This window comes from Papio anubis, chromosome 9 (genome assembly GCF_008728515.1).
Source record: "Papio anubis isolate 15944 chromosome 9, Panubis1.0, whole genome shotgun sequence".
Taxonomy (NCBI): domain Eukaryota; kingdom Metazoa; phylum Chordata; class Mammalia; order Primates; family Cercopithecidae; genus Papio; species Papio anubis.
Genome location: NC_044984.1, coordinates 123,132,741 through 123,152,516, shown reverse-complemented (window position 1 = coordinate 123,152,516; position 19,776 = coordinate 123,132,741). Strand labels below are relative to the sequence as shown.

The window sequence follows — 19,776 nt, the reverse complement described above, 5'->3', positions numbered from 1 at the left end:
TCTGGCATAGCCCTGGAAGTCGTGAAAAAGGTAAATTTGGGAGCCCTGTCTTAGTCCTGTTAAACCAGAACCTCTGGAGACAGGGCCCGGCCATCTGCGTGTCATCAAGCTTTCCTGCTCACTGATTTTGGATACTGGTGTGGATGGTGGTGGGTTTATGAATGAACGCCCTCCTGCTTGCTAACTTTGAGCACTGGTGTGGATGATGGTGGATCTATGAATGAATCACACTTCTGCTCACTGACTCTGAATGCTGGTATGGATGACGGTGGGTCTATGAATGAATGCCCTCCTGTCTCTGACTTTGAGCGCTGGTGTGGATGATGGTGGATCTATGAATGAACGCCCTTCTGCTCTCTGACTTTCAGTGCTGGTGTGGATGATGGTGGGTTTATGAATGAACGCCCTCCTGCTCTCTGACTTTGAATGCTGGTACGGATGACGGTGAGTCTATGAATGAACGCCCTCCTGCTCTCTGACTTTGAGCGCTGGTGTGGATGATGGTGGATCTATGAATGAATGCCCTCCTGCTTGCTGCCTTTGAGCACAGGTGTGGATGACGGTGGGTCTATGAATAAACACCCTCCTGCTCATTGATTTTGGGTACTGGTGTGGATGACAGTGGGTCTGTGAATGAAAGTCCTTCTTATTAGGAATCACTGTGGATCAGTCAAGAAACCAAGAGGGAAAAAGTTTTTTTTTCCGAAAAAGATTTGGCAAATACATTGGTTTCCCTCTAGCCTAAGAGTTTAATTCTTCTGGGGTTGTATATTTTGGGGTGGGAAATAGCAATTAAGTGAAATAAAACACACCCCACAAGACACTGACTTGTCAAGCCATGAAAAGCCTTTTAATGACAATTGGCATCACAGGTATAAATAAATATCTTCTTCTTTCCATCTATAATATGTGCTACAAATATATTTTTCAAAGGTCCAACCCAGGTTAGGAGGCTTCAAGGACCCTTTCTTAGCTACTGAGTTTAGTAATTAAAAAAATAAACGCAAGAAACACCCCTGGAATCTTTGTGAGCGCCCCCGTGCGGAGAGCATGAGGACTGCCAGGCGTCTTCCTCCCGCAGCGGCAGCCAGTGGTGCACACGGAGAACTGGAGTCGGGTGATCACGAAGGGGCTTATTTCACTGGCGTGGTCTTCGTTGCCACATACGTGTCGCTTTGGATGAATGCGTTTTTTGCAATGTGCTGCTACACAATTATGCTGTTCAAAACCACAGTTGATTGACAATCTAACATAGATTTTATCTTTAGAGTTTATGCTGGTAGACCCCACCCAACAAAGTAAGAAAAACAACTTAAAAACCCCCCAAACAGTTTTTGTCTTTGTTCATGTTCAGCATCAGTGATGTCTTGTGATAGACCCAGCCCACCAGGTTGGCTCTGATTACGCCTGGGAGTGGCCTCTTTTTTTTTATTTAACCCAAATTTCTCCTATACAGGAACACCAACACGATGACAGGGGTGGAGTCCCGAGGGGTCAGGTGGTCCAGGCAGGGCTCTGTTCTCCTGCCACATCCCCTCCGCAGAGCCTCTCACAAGACCACACCTGCTGGCTTTGCCCTGTGGCAGTGGTGATGGATGAAGGACAGTTCCTCTCCTCCCCCAGAAGGCTTTGAGAGCTCCCTCCAATTGTACAAAACCAGCCACTATCAACAAAGCTGAAGGGATACAGAAAAACATTCAAGTTACTACTTAAACAACGGATTAATTGACATTGTTTCTAGGAACCCATCTAATGAATAGGAATGTAATTTATGTTTCATTTAGGAAAAATATACTCCTTGATTCTCAGAAATAAACATTAAATGTAAATGCAATGGAAGTCTAGGACACAGAAAGAAAAGAAAAAAAGGAAAAAGTGGAAAAGAAAAGAAAAGATGATCAAGTAAAGATTTAAAACCCTTAGTTCTATCCCAAGAGGTACCCCCTGTTAGGAAATGTCTCCTCCCCAGCTGTCTGGTGACGGTTGAAGGCTGTCCTCGGAAAAGTGAAGAGTGAATTAAAATGGAAAATGTCTCTTAGCAGGCCCTATTTTTATATTTTGCTTCTTTATTAGAAATATAAACAGATGATTATTTCTCTTTTTGTCTTTTTGAATTTTTTAACAAATAATTTTTGGTAGCTTGTCTGTAGTATGTTTTGACTCATAAAATAACCTTCCTAATTTTGCCTGTGCAGTTCAATAACCTGGTCTGTGCTCCCCATGCCCCAGACTTTATTCCCCTGACCTCTGAAAATCCACCATCATTGACTGCTAAAAATCCCTTGATACAAAAATGTCTTTTCCTGACTTCAAAACTTTCCAACTGGTCTAGCATGGACCCCGGACCGTCCCTTCTTAACCCCACTGACAACGCCTTCTGCCCCACTTGGGGCCAGTTTCCAGTACAAGGAAGGCATCCGGGCAGGGCCCTTTGGCTAGAGGGGCCTAAGCCTTATCTTTGAGTTTCTCCAGATAGTTTCTACGTTCCTTGGGGGCGCCCACAGCCATGTCTTGGCACACCCATTTGATGTCCTCATCGTTGCTACCGACGATGGAGTTCACCGTGGGGCAGCTGTCGTCCGGGGGGATGGTGGTAAAGGTGGTGAATTTCACCTTCTTCCTCTTGGAGGTGGGCGAGTGCAGGGTGTCCTGCTTCTGTTCTCTGCCCTGCCGCCCCCCGGGGTCGGCTGACCTGTGAATCTGGCTCTGCACGTGCTTGTGGGAGCTGCCATTGAGCAGCAGGTGGTTGCTCTCCTCGCAGGCCCCCGGTCCGCGGTCTATGACGGTGGTGTGCTCGTCCTGGGGCGGCGGCGCGTCCCCCATGCTCTCCCGGAACTCGGCCTCGTTGCCGAGCCACACCCAGTCGTGAGAATGGGTCATGGAGGCCTGACCTTCCAGGGGCACTTGCTTGTGCCTGTACTTCAGGGCAAAGGTGGCGCAGTTGATGAGGAAGACGAGGATGGCCAGGCAGAACACCCCCAGGAGGGCGTACATCCCTATCTCCAGGTCACTCAGGCCCCGCGGGGTCTGCACTAGGTCATTTTCCTCCAGCCCACTCCCGGCCTTGGGGAGGTCCACATGGGCTGGGAAGTTGGTGAAGTCGATGGGGATGTTCTGTAGCTGCCCCTCTCCTGCCAGCCTGCCCCCGTCTGCACGGCTGTTCTTCACGACTTTGTTGTCCAGCAGGGACCTGGCCGTGGTAGTGGCTCTCCGGAGAGCCCCTTCCTCACGCTCCACGGGAGAGCTGCCATAGAAGTGCCCATCATGGCCTGTGCGCTCGTGGTGCTGACCCTTCTGCCGGCGGTCACTGGCGTGGTTCTTGATCTCATCTTCCTCGTAGTCCCTGCCGGGGCTGGAGTCAGCATCGTTCTGTCCGAACTTGACCCTGACGTTGCCCACGCCCACGGCCAGGACGCTCTTGCGTTTGGATTTCTGGCAGGCCTCGGCGATCGTCATGTCCACTCGGACCAGTGGGCCCTGGCCTTCCCCTTCGGCCACCACAACGGGCCACCTGGGAGAGCGGGCCTGGGGGACGGACACGACGGCCTCGTCCTGGGAGGTGGCTGTCAGGGAGAAGTCCTTGGTGTCGTAGATGTCCAGGGGCGTCACCGAGCCATCGCTGAACTGCAGCCATGTGCTGAATACAGCCTCCTGCAGGGACACAGGCAGTTAGGAGACCACCTGGGGGATGCCTCTTCCCTTAGAAACCCCCTCCTAGGAGGACACCCAGTGAAACAGGGAGCAGGACCCCCATTCCAGACCCAGCAGCTCATGCATCTGGGGAGAAATCATACAGGTTTTCTATCAGGGGCAGATAAATCACCTTAATTTAAATGAGAACAAATTGGGGCGTGACTAACAGCGCCCTCATAATCCTTACCAGGAACAAACAAACGGTAGAACAAAAATCCCTGACTGAGATGAGGCTCCAGGTGGCTTTATCCACACAGTTATTGCTTGAATCAGTTAGCCGGTGCATCTTCACAGACAATGACTGGCTTCCAGGGCAGGCCCTGGTCATTTTGTCACACATTCTGTGATTAGTGGCCTGAGTATGATGAATGGATACAGCTGTTGTCTGTATCCAGCCTGATGACAAAGGCTGATGGGCGGGTAACACTGTCAGAACCAATGACATTCGTTGCACTGCCCCCAGTGAATTAAGCTTTGCCTGAGAAACAAGAGAACAAGAGCATTTTGCCCTTTAAGGTTGACCCTGTTGTGCCACTGCAGATGCTTTGCTTGGCTGTAGCTGGGCAGCAGTGATGTGTGGGGTGCAGCGCATGGCATTGGCTGGTGGGCCCAGTTCAATTGTGCTGCCTTTGTTCTGCACGGGTAGCTTTGGTGGAGATTCCCATCAGAGGGAAAGAGGAAGCTAAGGGCCAGTGTGAAGGCGTTGAGTTTATTTCGCATGCTCACTATACTTCTGTCAGTGGCCCAACAGCTATGTAAAAATTATTTCCCATTGTGGGGACTGGTCGAAAACATTTGACTTTATGTGCCTGGCTTCTTTTACTCAAAATAATGCCTTCCAGGCTCATCCACGTTGCTGCAAATGGCAATATTTCATTCTTTTTTATGGCTGAATAATATTCCAAAAAAAGTGGAAAGCTAGTGGCCTAGAAATGCCACTCATACCTATGCCCATGGGACTGGTAGATTCTCGTGAGCACAAGGCTTCCTGCTCTCTCGCCTCCTCCCCAGGGCAATAATGACATCCTCTCCCCTTTGTGTGCCCACAGCAAACATAACCCCACAGAAGGCTTTGTTCTTGACTTAGCCACGGGTACTTCTATTCTGCTTCCAAGAGCGGGAACTCCCTGAGGACAGAGATGCTTAGTGGTGGCTCAATCTTCAGCACCTAGGACAGAGCCTGGGTGTAGCTGGGGAATAGTTTTTCCTGTATGAATAGAGGAGGGTGAAAAGTGCAATCCTAATCACAAGAAGACAGCCCATATCCACTGGGCACTTGCTGTGGGTCAGGTGTTGTTTGCAGTTATTACAGAATGCATTTTCTCCTCTTTCACAAAGTAGGATGGGCTATGCTTCCTGCCCAAAGAGAGGTTAAGAACTGTGCTCACATGCACACATATGTTAATTGCAGCACTATTCACAATAGCAAAGACATAGATCACAATAGCAAAGACACAAAGTCAACCTAAATGGCACCTGATCCACAGCAAGTACCCAGTGGATACAGGCTCTCTACTTTGTGATCAGAATTGCGTATTTCAGCCTCCTCCATTCATCTAGGAAAAACTCTCCAGCCCATTAGTGATAAACGAGATAAAGAAAATGTGGTACACATATACCGTGGAATACTATGCAGCCATAAAAAGAACAAGATCCCATCTTTGCAGGGACACAGATGGAGCTAGAGGTCATTATCCTTAGCAAACTGACACAGAAACAGAAAACCAAACACTGCATGTTCTCACTTATAAGTGAAAGCTAAATGATGAGAACACATGGACAGATAGAAGGGAACAGCACACACTGGGCCTATTGGAGGGTGGAGGGTGGGACCAGGGAGAGGATCAAGAATAATAACTAATGGGTTCTAGGCTTAATACCTGGGTCATGAAATAATCTGTACAACTAACCCTCATGACACAAGTGTAGCTATATGAGAAACCTGCACAAGTACCCCTGAACTGAAAATAAAAGTTAAAAAAATAAAAAAAGAAATATGTCCAGTCATATCGTCAGGAAGAGGCAGGAGCAGGGCTGGAACTGGTGTGGCTTCAGAGCTGAGCTCTTGGCCACTGTGCTAGGGACCCCCTGGAACAGCCACTGCCGGAGCCCATTTTATCAGCCCACAAAGACCACAGTGACTCGCTCTCTGCTGAAAAGGTCACGTAGCTGCCTCCTTTCCTCCCTGCCTTTTTCACAGCAAACCAGGTCTGACCTCATGGCCTTCCTGGACCTTTGTCCCCATCCATCCCGGACACTGTCATTGCAGCCCAGGGAGGCAGCAGCACCGTCTCCATGGGCGGGTTATGGGAAAATCCTACCTGCTGAGCCAGAGATACGCAGCAAAGCTTGTGTGTGCTCTGAGCACGGGATGGAGATGTTGCCACTCAACATCAAAAGCCCACACTTGGATGTGATAACTACCTCTGTGGTATGGGAATTGGGAGAAAAGAAAGTCACTTGAAGTTGGACCTGTGCAAATGCAAATACAACCTCCTTCAGAACGAAACAAAGCTGAGCAACCAGGGCTGAAGAGGTGCTCATGATACAAAGAAAGAAAGGTTACAGTCTGTAGGTGGGAAGGCTGCACTATGAGAAGGGTGCATTAAACATTTACACAGGAAGGTGAGCAGACTGATATGTGAGATCACAGAAGACTCCAAAGGCTATAACACAAAGGAAACCAACAAAAAACAATAGTCTATGAAATAAAACATAACATAAAACAAATGAACAAAAATAGTCTATGAAATAAAAGTAAAAAGAAATTTAAAAATTTAATTAAAAAATTAAAGAGACATTAAAAGGAGTTGAAATCATCCCAATAAAAGCAAATGGGGTCTGGGTGCAGTGGCTCACACCTGTAATCCCAACACTTTAGGAGGTGAGGCAGGCAGATCACCTGAGGTCAGGAGTTCAAGACCAGCCTGGCCAACATGGGAAACCCCATCCCTACAAAAAATACGAAAATTAGCCCAATGTGGTGGCAGGTGCCTGTAGTCCCAGCTACTTGGAGGCTGAGGCAGAATAATTGCTTGAACCCAGTTGGTGGAGGTTGCAGTGAGCCAAGATTGCACCACTGCACTCTAGCCTGGGTTACAGAGTGAGACTCTGTCAAAAAAAAAAAAAAAAAAAAAGCGAATGAAAACAGAGCAGGAAGGAAGGGGTGCAAAGGGCCATGTAGAATTAATAGAAATGAAAAATACAGTCACTGAAATGAGTGACTCAATGGGTAGTTCGAACAGCAGATGAGACGTTCGAGGAGAGAATTACTGCAGTGGGAGACAAAGCCCCCTACGTCACCCCAGATAGAACCACAGGCATATCAAGAAATAAAACTGTGAATGGGCAGGTGAAAAGAAATAAAGGAGAGAATGAGAATGGCCGATGCTTGTTTGGTAGGAATTCCAGAAGGAAACATTGGAGTAGCTTGGGAGCAGCCAGTGTTCACAGCAATGATAACTCTACATCCCGCAGCACGGAGGAAGAATGCTAGTGATTAAAAAAAGAATTCTCATGACATCGTTCGAGCATCTGCATCTAGCTGTAGCTGAAGATCCAAATGCCTGGACACGCCCTGATGCATTCTGCTGTGTGTGAAGGCAGGCTGAGCTGGGTTGGGTCGTATCGCTTGTGATCATAAGCCCTGGCCAACACCAGCTGGCTCTGTCGGGTGAACCTGTGCAGGAAGTTTTAGGAGGGTGTGGAGCTGTCTTTGGGTGGCTGCCCAGTCAGCTCCTCCTAGCTCCACTTTCAATGTTCAACTTTGCTTTTTTTTTTAAACTTATTTTTTTGCCCAAGGTCCCTCTCTGGCTTCTGGAATCCAAGTGGTTGTGCCTACAGCAAGATGTGCCAAGGAGTGAATACCCACTGTGGGCGGCCCCCAATGAAGGATTCACGGAAGTTGTTATATTTATCCCAGATCCCTTGCCCCTCAAGTGCAGTAACTCTTCTGGCCTGTCTAGACTGGCGTACAGTCACCCAGCAGACAGGAGCTCCGACTGCCCTTGGTGGTGGCTGAGTTGGTCACACAATCTACTCGTTGCATTTTTCTTCCTTCCATCACCCCCGACTTCTCTACTGGTGTCGTCTTTACCACCTGAATAAACTACTTGCACCTGAATGCTTGTCTCAGGCTCGGCTTCTGAGAAGACCAAAACTAAGACAGAAGACATGGCTCAGGGATGCTGGCGCTCATGCTTGTCTCCTCTGTCCATATCAGCTGATGAATCACACATTCCGACAAGTCCTTCTAACGCCTCAACCTCATGCACAAATACCAAGTGACTTCTCCTTTCATTTTTCTCTCCTACTTTCTTCAGAGCAGACAAGGCACAGGGGAACATGCAGGCGACTGCCCTCTATTTGTAGGTGTTAAAACCTTTCAGATGTTCTATTTCAAAGTTGAAAATACCACGAACAAGGTGCCAGCCGTCTACACTCTAAGGGCTGAGATAAAAGACTGAACAGTGTGCAAGTTCATTGTGGCTGACATTTCATCTTGACTTAATTTTTCTTCACAAACTAGATGGGGAAAGAAGTTAACATAAAACAAGCCCCCGAACAGCAGACAATCGGAATTAAAGCCTCAGAATACCGTTGGTTTGCCAAGATCCATCTCCATCAGCCCTGTTGCATGATTGAGACTAACTTCTTCCATTCGCTTATTACAGAGAGGCTGGAATGTGGTGTTGCATCAGGAGAAGCCAACACATTTCCCCAAAGATGAGAACTTCTGAATGACTTAAAATAACACATGCCCAGAAATGATTTAGAGCTCTATCCTTTCAAGAGTCGTGTCTGCAAATCAGGTGAACTACGTCCACAAATCCCCCTGAGTCAGTGCTAGGGGACGCCAATTACTGTCCGCTGATGAAGACAGATGGGCAACAGGAGATGGGGAGCGGCTGGCCATGCCCCATGACAAGGGGGTTGCAATGCCAATCGTCCACCCTAATTCATTATCCATTCTCAGCAAATAGCTTCATGTTTTCAGCTTTCTCTCTCCCACTTTCCTCTGATCTTTTTTCTTCTTAATCCCAAATGTGAAAGTATTACTCTGCTCTTTGTAAACCAGAAAACACCATGCTGATTTCCTGCCCCAACCGCCCCCAAAGAGAAGACCTGAAGAAGCCAGTGCTGTGGACTGGATGAGGACCTGCATGCACCCCAGGTCCCTCTTGCTGACACTCTGGAGCAAAATCAGGTAGCAACTCTCTCCTCATTAGGCAGAATTCCTAGAATGGCCCACCAAAGATGTTCTGCCCCAATTCCCAGAACATGTGTGTGGGATGAGTGGCCGCTGTCATGATTATGTTATATTGTTACATGGCACAGTTGATAGAGTGGCCTTCCTGGATTATCTGGGTGAGTCCAGTGAAATCACATGAGTCCTTAAAAGCTGAGCGATTTCTCTAGCTGGTGACAGAAGGGGCAGGTGGAGGGACGGGAAGCATGAGAAAGACTCCATGCATTGTTGCTAGTGTTGAAGCGATGAGGGCAGGGTGGGGAGTGAGAAGGAATGCAGGTGGACTTGAGGAACTAAGAGAGGATTCCGGCAAATAAGCTGCCAAGAATTGGCAACCTCAGTCCTACAACTGCAAAGATCTGGATTCTGCCACCACACAAATAATTCTGGAAGAAGATTCTTCCTTAGAGCCTAAGAACTTAGGCAACCAACACTGTGATTTCAGCCTTCTGATACTCTGAGCATGAACCCAGCTGAGTCCACCCACTGCACTGTGAGCTGATAAGCGCGTGTTGTTTTCAGCTGCTAAGTGTGTGGCGGCTGTTACATAGCAGCAGATAATGGGCACGTCTCTGAGCACCGAGCATCTTCACTGTAGCTCATCACAGACCCCACTACTGGACAAGGCAGCCACATGGATTTTGCACAGCCTGCACTGCTCGCTTACAACACCAGCCCAGCCCCTGTAGGCATTTGAGCTTGCAGTCCTTGAACTGCACTGAAATCCTGCACTATGGCTGCAACTTTCCAATCCCCCCCTAGAAGAACGCAAGCCCCTGGACTTTGTCATCATGCCTGCACCCTTGACCACCGCCGCCCTCTGTTCTCATCATCATGCCTCTGCTTTGTAGCACTATCCTGTTCCTGCTGGTGCATGTCAAGGGATCCCAACCCCTACTGCTAACCTGTGGGCCCTGTTGCCTGTCCCAGCCACATGACAGCTGCTCCAGCATTGCTCAGTCCACAGTAGGGTGTGGATTTAATCTGAGCTTCCTCCCCAGACCGCCTGCCTCTTGCTGCAAGTCACCAGAGGAAACTGGGTTTGAAGCAGTGTTCCGAGTCAAGACGGTCTGCTCTGATGCAGCATCCAAGGCCCTGTGTGCTTTCACTAAAATTGTGATTGTAACAACAGCAGCCGTTCCCAGGAAAAGAGCTAACACTGGCTGGCATGTGCCAGCCACTGTTTTTAGCACTCAACGTCGTTAAGCCTAATTTAATTTGCAAACGGACTCTTCACAGGTGTTGTTACTTTCTCATTAAGAATTGAGACTCGGGTGAGGCATCTTGCCTGAGGTTACATAGGAGGTAAGGGACACAGCTGTGATACCATCTGGGCCTTCTGGCTCCTAACTCTGTACTCTTCTCATAAGTATTGTCCCAATGATGACATCAGAAGCAGAAAGTCCTGCAGACAAGGCAAATACCCACATGCAGGTTGTTAAGGTCAGACGAACCCATCCTGGCGGTTTTACGTGGGTCATTCTCCCTGCTCTCTCATTTCCTGTCTTCCAGCCCAGCTCTGAGAGTCATTCAGTCACTCAACCAACATTTATTGAGCACCTACTATGTGCTGGCCCTGTGATGGTCACCAGGGATACAGCAATGAACAGGAGGCTTGTCTTGTAGAAGCCTATATCCCATGGAGGAGAAACATGCTTTATGTAGTAGGAAATGGGGCTGACTCAGACCCATTTGCTATGAGCAAAGGCATTTATGAGAAGAGGGTATCATAACTGGGTATGAAAATGAGAATGAGCCATGCTCAGTGGTGAGGGTGGTGTATCCCAGGCAAAAGCAACAGCAACTGCAAAACCCCTAAAGAAGTGCAAGGGGAGTGTGTGCCTGAAATAGGATGAAAGAGACCAAGGGCTGCAGAGGATAAAGTCAGAGATATAGCCAGGAACTATGTCTTGTGGGGTCATGTGGGCTGTCAAAGGAATATGGTATCTTTCTAAGTGCAATGGGAAGTCACTGGAGCATTTTAAGCCAGTAAAAGGCATGATGTGGTTTATGGTTTTAAAGGCTTACTTTGCTCTTGAGAAGAGAGGGGAGTGCAGGGTAAGAACAGCAGCCAGGAGACCTGGTGAGGAGGCTGGTAAATGGTCTGTGTTGCTCAAAAGCTATGTGGGTAAGATGAGCGAGCACTTTGTCTGCAATGACATGGCTTCCAATGTGGAATGTGTTAACCTACCCCCATTTTCTCACTCCACCCTGCCCCTTTGCTGAAGCAGGCACAGTGACTGACCCTGCTCCCTCTGAACCTCTGGCATTTGGCCCCCTACCTGTTTGGGGGTCCGCAGCAGCTCCTCAGCTGTGACCACAGCTGTTATGGCCTTGCTGTTTTCTGCGTTGGGGTAAAGGGTGACAGACAGCCCAGCCACGAGCTGGATGGCCAAGTCTGTCACCGACACTTTGTCATCTAGGACGGTTATTGTCTTCTCTGCCAGGATGGAGTCAGACAGTGGAGACAACACCTGTGGGATTGGCAGGACACAAGGAAAATCCATCACACCTGTTTCCAGATGTTAGCCCCTTCCCCAGCAATATTTCTTCCATCCCAACAGGCCTGAGGTCCAGAATACAGGGCAAAGGAGTTACATATCTACTTCACTCTATTTGCTGGCCCATCCCATGCCTTCGTGAGAATCAAAGTTACCCTTTCCCCAAGACACCTTAATTGTCCCTGTTGAAAAATTGGAATAGATATTAAAATCCATTCTGTCTTTAAAAGGGAATGACTCCTCCTATTTAGATGAAGTACGCTTGTACAGTGCACAACCTGGTTAACTGTACATGGTGATCCTGTTGAACAGACTCATGAAGAGTTGAATTATAAATTTATAAAAGCGGATTATAAATAGCTCACTCCTCCCACCACCACCACAATGTATCCTCTGCCAAAACATTGCTTTCTGCCTCATCTTGTAAGCCAAATGTTGGGCTTGAGATGTCCAGGGGAAATGATAGGAATGTGTTAACCATTTCCACATGTAGTGTAAGGATCCCGAATGACATTCCAGAAAGGTGGATTCAGTAGGTGGGACTTGAGGGACTGAGGAAAAGGCTGTCCAGGCCCTATCATCTGTCCTGAAATTTTACCATTCTAGACACTTCCTCCAGTGAAAAAGAAGGAGCAGGATTTCAGAGAGAGTTTGTTGAATAAGTAAATGGCAGCAAGACAGAATGACTGGAAGAAGGAAGAAATGAGAGGAAGAATCCATGCTTTTCCCCTGAGCCACTGGTAGAAGCGGTGCATGGAGAAGACGACGGCTATTTCTAAGAAGGCATGGGGGAATAAGTTAGAACGGTGTGTGTTCAGAAGGAGAATCAGAGGTAGGATGGGGGTGCTGGGAGGTGATGGGAATGATGGAGGCAGCCATTGAGAATGAGGTCACATGGTGAGCTAAGAGGGTGCAGCTGCCACCTTCTCCATTCTGTTTGGAAGGAGGCTGGACTCAAGATCTGGCCTGGGCTCATCTTCCTGCGTCCCCACGATACAATCTGGAGCCATCATGGGGTTGAGGAATTGGCCACAATGACCTGCCCACTCATTGAGTCTCCCTCAATACTGCACACATGCCCAGTGCTGGGGACACAGAGACTCCCAGCTCCCTACCTGGATGGTCGTCATCCCAACCTCTCGCCCGACCAGGACCCGGCTGTCCTGGAGGGTGGCCACGTGAGGTTCCTCCAGCTTCATGAAGTCTGCCACCAGGTGAGTGATGTCGAACTGCCAGTCGGGACTAAGCAGGTAGCTCGGCTGGCCCCATGGGCCGGCGCCCTCGGACACAAACTGGGTGAGGACCCGCACGGTGGTGTGCTGGTACTGCAGCGCGCAGCCCCGGCCCCGCCGCTCCTCCTCGTCCTCATCCTCGCTCTCCCTAGTGGGCCTTGTGGGAAGGGACAAAGAGCTCTCAGACCCAGGGAGAGGCGTCTAAGATGTTCTTGAGACAGGCAGGCACCCGCCTCAACCTCAAGGAGATCACGTTGAAGACACGAGCCCCAGGACCACGCAAGGGGCACCAAGCCTATCTCTAGGCAACACTAAGTGATGGGCATCTCTTTCTCAAATACATTTATTGAAAAATAAAAGACAAGGGCTAATATGTACTAAGCCTGCACTGTCTCATAAGTAGGCATTGGCCACATGTGGCTATTTTAATTTTTATTAATTAATGAATTATTATTACATTTTTAGAGACAGGGTCTTGCTCTGTGTTCCAGGCTAAAGTGCAGTGGTCCATCCTAGTTCAATACAGCCTTGAACTCCTGGGCTTAAGTGATCCTCCTGCTTCAGCCTCCTGAGTAGCTGGGACTAAAGGCATGCGCCATCATGCTTGGCTAATTTTTAAAAAAATTCTGTAGAGATGGGGTCTTGCTATGTTGCCCAGGCTGGTCTTGAACTCATGGCCTCAAGTGATTCTCCCACTTTGGCCTCCCAAAGTGCTGGGATTACAATTATGAACTACCACACTGAACCCTAAATGTTAATTTAAATAAATAAAAATTAAATAAAAAATTGAACTTCCCCGTCACACTGGCTACAGCCCAGGCACTCCATAGCTACTTGTGCTAGTGACCACCATGTTGGACAGAGGGGTTCTAGAACATTCCACCACTGTAGAAAGTCCTATTGGACAGAGCTGTCTTACACATTTGAGATGTGGCAGGTCCCACTTTATGCTTCCACATGTATGAACTCTTTTTAACCTCATAACACTATGAGGCAAACTCATAATCATTCTCATGACCAGATGAGGGAACTAAGAAACAGAGAGGTTAGGTAGCTTGCCCATGCTCACAAAGCTAGTTAGTGGCAGAGATTGGATTGGAGCCCAGGGAGTCTCAATTCTTCCCCCTCAGGGATGTGGAACAAACTCATCGTCTTGGCCACTCATGACCACAAACGAATCTGAAGGACTGGGTAGATTCACAGCTGTCCTCCCCCATCAGGCCAAATGCTTCAGTTTCTCCTTGTAGAGATCAATTCCGCATCTCACTGTCCTACTTACTCTTCTTGAGACGCTCTCCCTTACGAGAAAGGCCCTGGTGCCTGGGGGACTGTCAGGAAAAGAGTCCCGGTGGTCTGGGGTGGAGCATTCCAGGCAGGAAGCTGCGAACTCAGCAACACCTTCACTTAGCTAATGTCTGCTGATCCAGGAGTCACAGGGCTGAGAAAACAAGGCCCCATACTCTCACATGTGACAGACAGACCGTCCGGAAACTCAGATAACACATCAGAGGTTTTTAGAAAATAGTGAGCCCAGCGTCCATTAGAAATGCAATTAAATTTTATCCAATAATTTGATCTGCACGGAACACTTCAAGCTTATAGATATGCATAAAGCACAGAGAAGGACTCTGACTTTTTTCTGGAGAAAACAAACCGAACTTCAAACTGCCTGGTAACCAAGATGCTAAAAAAATGTATTCACTCCATCGTGTCATTCTGGGAGAGCCACTTTCAAGAGACAGTCTCATATAAGCCCCGGTGTAGAGTGCAGACAACCTGGGTTTGACACAAACCTGCTGTTTAGCAGCTTTTGGGCCTGGCTGGGTTATCTGGGAGCCCTGGGGAGATTCAATTGCTGAGATGATACCAGCATCTCCAAAGCATTGGGTCCTTTAGCGTTAAGGTCAGTAAATAGAGTCGTTATTATGGCTCTAAGGCATCTCCCCATCCGAGGCTCACCTCTTACTGGTCACAATGGGGACCCTCCAGCCCTTTATCTGGCTGAGCTCCGTGTCAGAGACCTCGATCTGCAGGGGCAGCCGGGGTACCCACACGGTGACATGCAGGGGGGCGCTCAGGTACTGGTATGTGAAGTTCACCACCGCATCCATCTTTCCTTTGATCTCTTTGCCATTGACAAAGATGTAGTCGCAGCGGTCAGACACCTGCAAAGACAGAGGGAGAAAGGATGGAGGAGAAGTTCATGGGACCTTGGAGACCATCTTTTTTTTTGTTTTTCCTATTATCTTGCAAAGCACAAATGCTTAATTCAGGTTTCTCCTAATGCAGAGCCTGAGACTAGGATTTGGTGCACTCAGTTTAATTGGGAGCTGACCCCAGGGAGCAGGGGTGAAGGAGCAGACGAGGAAGACAGAGAAAGAAGAAAACCCAACAGGAAGGTGCATTTTTGAGGCTGCTACAGGGACCACGGGCTCAGTTTTCAGACGCTTCATGAAAAGCATCTGGAATTGTCCACCTGAGGAGTAAGAGGTGGGAAAATTTTTAGCTACCATCTCTTATTCCTGCTGGTTGAGGGCTTCTCTGCCTGGGACAGAAAACAGAAAGCAGATTGAGGTGAGACTGCAATCAAACAGTGAACTTGAACTTGCACAGAACTGCAGCTGTAGCTGGAATCTGGGTTAGCTGAGTGATTTGATGTGAGCACCAGAGGTTTTCGTACCCCGGGCAGGTGTGACTTTTCAGAAAGTGAGCTGCACCCACAACCCACCTCATCCACCCTCCAAGGATGCAAAGGGCCTGTAGAGCCTTCCTCCCCAGCGTGGTTCTCACTAATTCTGAGGTCTCTCCCCTGCATGCACATGCAGGCCTGATGTAGGTTCTTCATGGTCTCCAGGCTTTGGTAAGGCCAGTCCCTGTGCCTGGAAGCACCTTCCCATCCCTATTTGCCAGACCTACCCCAGCTCAGGGGTCCCTGGGATAAGTCTTCTATGACCCCGTGGGATTGTTTATATAATAAGTGTTCATTATGTGAACGGCCGATCACATTAGGGATTACCAACCTGTGTTCCCTTTCCCTATGTGCCTCCCTTTCCTTTTCCCCTTTCTGGCAGATTGCTGTCTCAGGAAAGGGATGAGACAGAGCAGAAAGAAAAATAAACACACAGACTAAAAAAAAAAATAAAGTTTGCAAGTATTTGGCTTTTGTGTTCCAAGATTATTCATCCAAATATGACTGTATCAAGCAGCCCACTGGGCATTCCCAGTGTAGCAAGGAAACAGCAGAATGATGTCTGTGTTCTCAAGCAGGCAGGAAGGGGCAACGTGGACAACAATGAGGGCCATTGGGGAGGTAACCTGTCCGGACTGTGACCTGTAAAAAATGTCCCCTAGGAACTGCGAACAGAAGACGATAAGACAAGATGTGCCCTTCCCCGAGGCCTTGGCAATAGTTAAGTCCCCTGGAAATTAGACTGGCATTCTGTTTCTGCCACCCTGATGAATTGAAAACTGAAAATAGAAACCAAGTTGGGTTATCGAGAAACAATATGACCCCTGTTGAACAGCCAAGCTTATCAGATGTGATTTAAATTGGTCCCAGGTGTCCATATCACCTCTTAAACTAAGAAATCTTTGAAGGCAAAAGTACTTCTTGTTTATTTTTCACCTCTGGGTTCCTTACACCAGCTGCTTATGAAGCAGGAGCTCAGTGAAATGGATATTGCATGGATGAATGGATGGATGGATAGAGGGATAGACAGATGAACAGATGGATGAATGCACACACTGATGCATAGACAGATGGACAGATGGAGGAATGAATGGATGGATGGATGGACAGGTGAATGGGTGCTGGATAAATGGGTGAATAGGTGGGTAGATGGATAGACAGATGAACTGATAGATGGTTGCACACACTAATGGACAGATGGATGGACAGACAGGTGAATGGGTAGTGGATGAATGGGTAGATAGCTGGATAGATGGATAGACAGATAAGCTGATGGATGCATGCACACACTGATGGACAGACACATGAATGGATGGATGGACAGGTGAATGAGTGGTGGACACATGGGTAGATAGCCGGACGGATGGATAGACAGATGAACTGATGGGTGGATGCACACACTGATGGACAGACATATGAATGGATGGGTGGACAAGTGAATGGCTGGTGGGTAAATGGGCGAATAGGTTGATAGACTGATAGACAGGTGAACAGATGGACAGATGGATACATCGATGGACAGACAGATGGGTGGATGCATGGATGGATGGATAGATGGATAGACGGACAGGTGAATTGTTGGTGGATAAATGGGTAGATAGCTGGACAGATGGATAGATAAACTGATGGATGGAAGCACACACTGCTGCACAGACAGATGGACAGAGGGATGGATGAGGAGGGCCTTCCCTTCATGGGGATGCCTGCTTCAGGGGAGTCATCAAGGATCTTGGGGTTGATGGAAGATGCAGTGAGAGACTGAAATGAGATGGAGCCAAAAGCCACAAAAACACAAGAAGTTAATTCAAAAGTTTCTAGAAAGCGCTCAGGCAGTGTTTTCTAACCTTTCTTGGGTCATTCACTCTTTTGAGAATATGCATAAAGCTAATTCTTGCTAGAGAAATGCACACACTTACAGTTTAGTGGAACATTTCAGAGTTAATGAAGTCACTCAGAAACCCCTCACATAGCACTTAGCACACTAAGCTATAATTACTGATTTGCTTATCTGTCTGCTGTCTAGATCATGTAGGTTGGAAAGAACAGAGTCCCCTTCTGGAGGTCTGTGGCCTCGGCCAAATAACGTTTAGTGCTGAGTGAAGAACTCCTGTAATCTGATCACCCTCTCTTTCCCCAGCTTCCGGGAACCATGGATGGCTACTCTGGGCTCAATTTTCATCTTCAACTTGCACTTCTGTTTGGAGAGGCAGCTGGTGAGGGCTGGGCCAAGAGAATTTCCTCCATCTGCTGGGGACAGTGGCAGGGAGCAGTTGGGAGGGGAACACATGGATGGATCTTCTCATTCATGGTCAAGAGTGGTTTAAAAATGTTTACATGCTGATTAAAGAAGGAAGACAATTTTAGTTGCCGTCCCAGGCTTGTCATTAGCAGGTAAACACTGTCCTGGATCTGGGAAGGCATTAGCATAATAGCCGAGCAAGAGTTATATCAGTAATCACTTCTTTAATCAATGTTGTAATTTACAGACCATTGACTTTTCTCATTTATTACCTGTCTGAGCTCTGGTGGGAGGAAACCTGGCCGCTCCCGAATATATAAATAATTAAGAGCAATGCCAAGGGTATGAAGTTGCCGTGCATGATAGAGCCATCGTCACTGCTATTCCTGAAGGTGTCATAAACGTCTGGGGACATCTCAGGATGCATTAATCATCTCCTAAGTGGCTAGCAGTGAGAACCACCGTATGAAAAAATGAGCCCGCTCATCTGCAGAAAGGAACCAAAATCCTACGGGAGTCTTTTTAGTCCCTCGGCTTTGTTTCTCAGACTGCTTTTCCTCTTTCATTGTGGAGGAGCTGCCGGTTGAGAAAGCTGCCCACTGGACTCCACTCACTCCGACGTTTCAGCTGTGCGGGCAGAACGCATGGTAGCCACGGCCCAGAAATCAGTGTCCGCCTGTGAGGACCCAGGGGTGGCGGGGTCACGTGGGGCTTGGTGGAGCCACATATGGTCAGTCGCCATATTCTGTTATCGCTCAGGCTTTGGCACCTTCCTGAGACGGCACCTGCCTCCTAGGAAGAGCCTGGGGGTCACTTTCCGAGGGGAAAGCAGAGGCATCTGCTGGTCAGTCATGGACGTCCCATGGGAGCCTGGCCTGAATCGCCCTCTAGCCAAGCTGGTTCTCAGACTTGAGCAAGCCTCAGGGAGGGCCTGTTGGCACAGACTGCCGAGTGTCCATCTCAGATTCGGCAGGTCTGGGGTGGGGACCCACACGGGCATGTGTAAGCAGTGGCCGCGGATGCTGTTGCTGCTGCTGCTCTGGACATCACTTTGAGATCCGCTCCTTGCACCCTCTACATCCTGCTCATGACGGTAATCGTTTAGTTATGATGCTTGAAAGTGCATCTCTGTGCTGACAGCTCCTCAACTCCTGTCTCTGGACACCCATCTGCTTCTTCCACATCTCCACTTGGGTCTCTAATTAGCATCTCAAACTAATCGTGTTCAAAAACCAAACTCCTAGTATGGTTCTTGTGCATCGCAGGGCACTGAGGTTGTGCTTGAATGAGGTTCAGACACAGGAAAATCAAATGTACGTTTCTTGTACACCCAAGTTTGTGGACCTGCTCCGTGAATACGAATGAAATGCTCGTACACCGTACCAATCCCTGCTTCACATCTGCAAGGTGCTTTCATGTCATTTTCTTTGTTTTTCTTTGAGCTCAAGTGTTTTATTGCATGATATGATAAATATAGTTAATAATGGCATATTGTACATTTCAAAACTGCTGAGAGAAAATTTTGAATGTTCTCACCATGAAATGTAAAGTATTTGAGATGACGAATATGCTACTTAGCTTGACTTAATCATTGTATTAAGAACACATTTATTTATACATCATATCACTTAGTACCGCATAAATATATACAATTATAATCTGTCAATTTACAATAAAATACAAAATTGAAAAAGAAAACAGAAAAGAAGGCCGGGCACGGTGGCCCATGCCTGTAATCCAAACCCTTTGGGAGGCTGAGGCGGGCGGATTACTTGAGATCAGGAGTTTGAGACCAGCCTGGCCAACATAGTGAAACCCTGTCTCTACTAAAAATACAAAAAAACTAGCCAGGCGTGGTTGTGCACACCTGTAATCCCAGCTACTCAGGAGGCTGAGGCAGGAGAATCCCTTGAACCTGGGAGGCAGAGGTTACAGTGAGCTGAGATCGTACCACTAAACTCCAGTAAAAACATGAAAACAGAAAAGAAACCCATTTTTTAAAAAACAATTTATAAGGCTTTATTTTTTACCATAAAATCAATTTTGCCTATCTTCCTAGGCCACCAGGTTTCTTCTGGTTATTATTTGCTTGATTTGTCTTTTTGTCTCTTTTACTTTTAGCCTTTCTGGAGCCTTCTGTATCCTGGATGTTTTAGATGATTTGTAAAAATAAA

General features: G+C 47.8%; 1 protein-coding gene across 1 annotated transcript in view; it reads right to left on the bottom strand.

Annotated features, from left to right (window-relative positions):
* Positions 1-824: 824 nt before the first annotated feature.
* The window catches only part of TMEM132C (transmembrane protein 132C), a 430,548-nt gene continuing 411,596 nt past the window's right edge, over positions 825-19,776 (bottom strand). Inside the window, exons 6-9 of the mRNA XM_021923141.2 lie at positions 14,634-14,839; positions 12,558-12,831; positions 11,224-11,415; positions 825-3,651 (exon numbers count right to left, since the gene is read on the bottom strand). Of these exons, the coding sequence (XP_021778833.2) occupies positions 2,446-3,651; positions 11,224-11,415; positions 12,558-12,831; positions 14,634-14,839 (1,878 nt within the window). The 3' untranslated portion in view covers positions 825-2,445. The remainder of the gene's footprint in view (positions 3,652-11,223; positions 11,416-12,557; positions 12,832-14,633; positions 14,840-19,776) is intronic.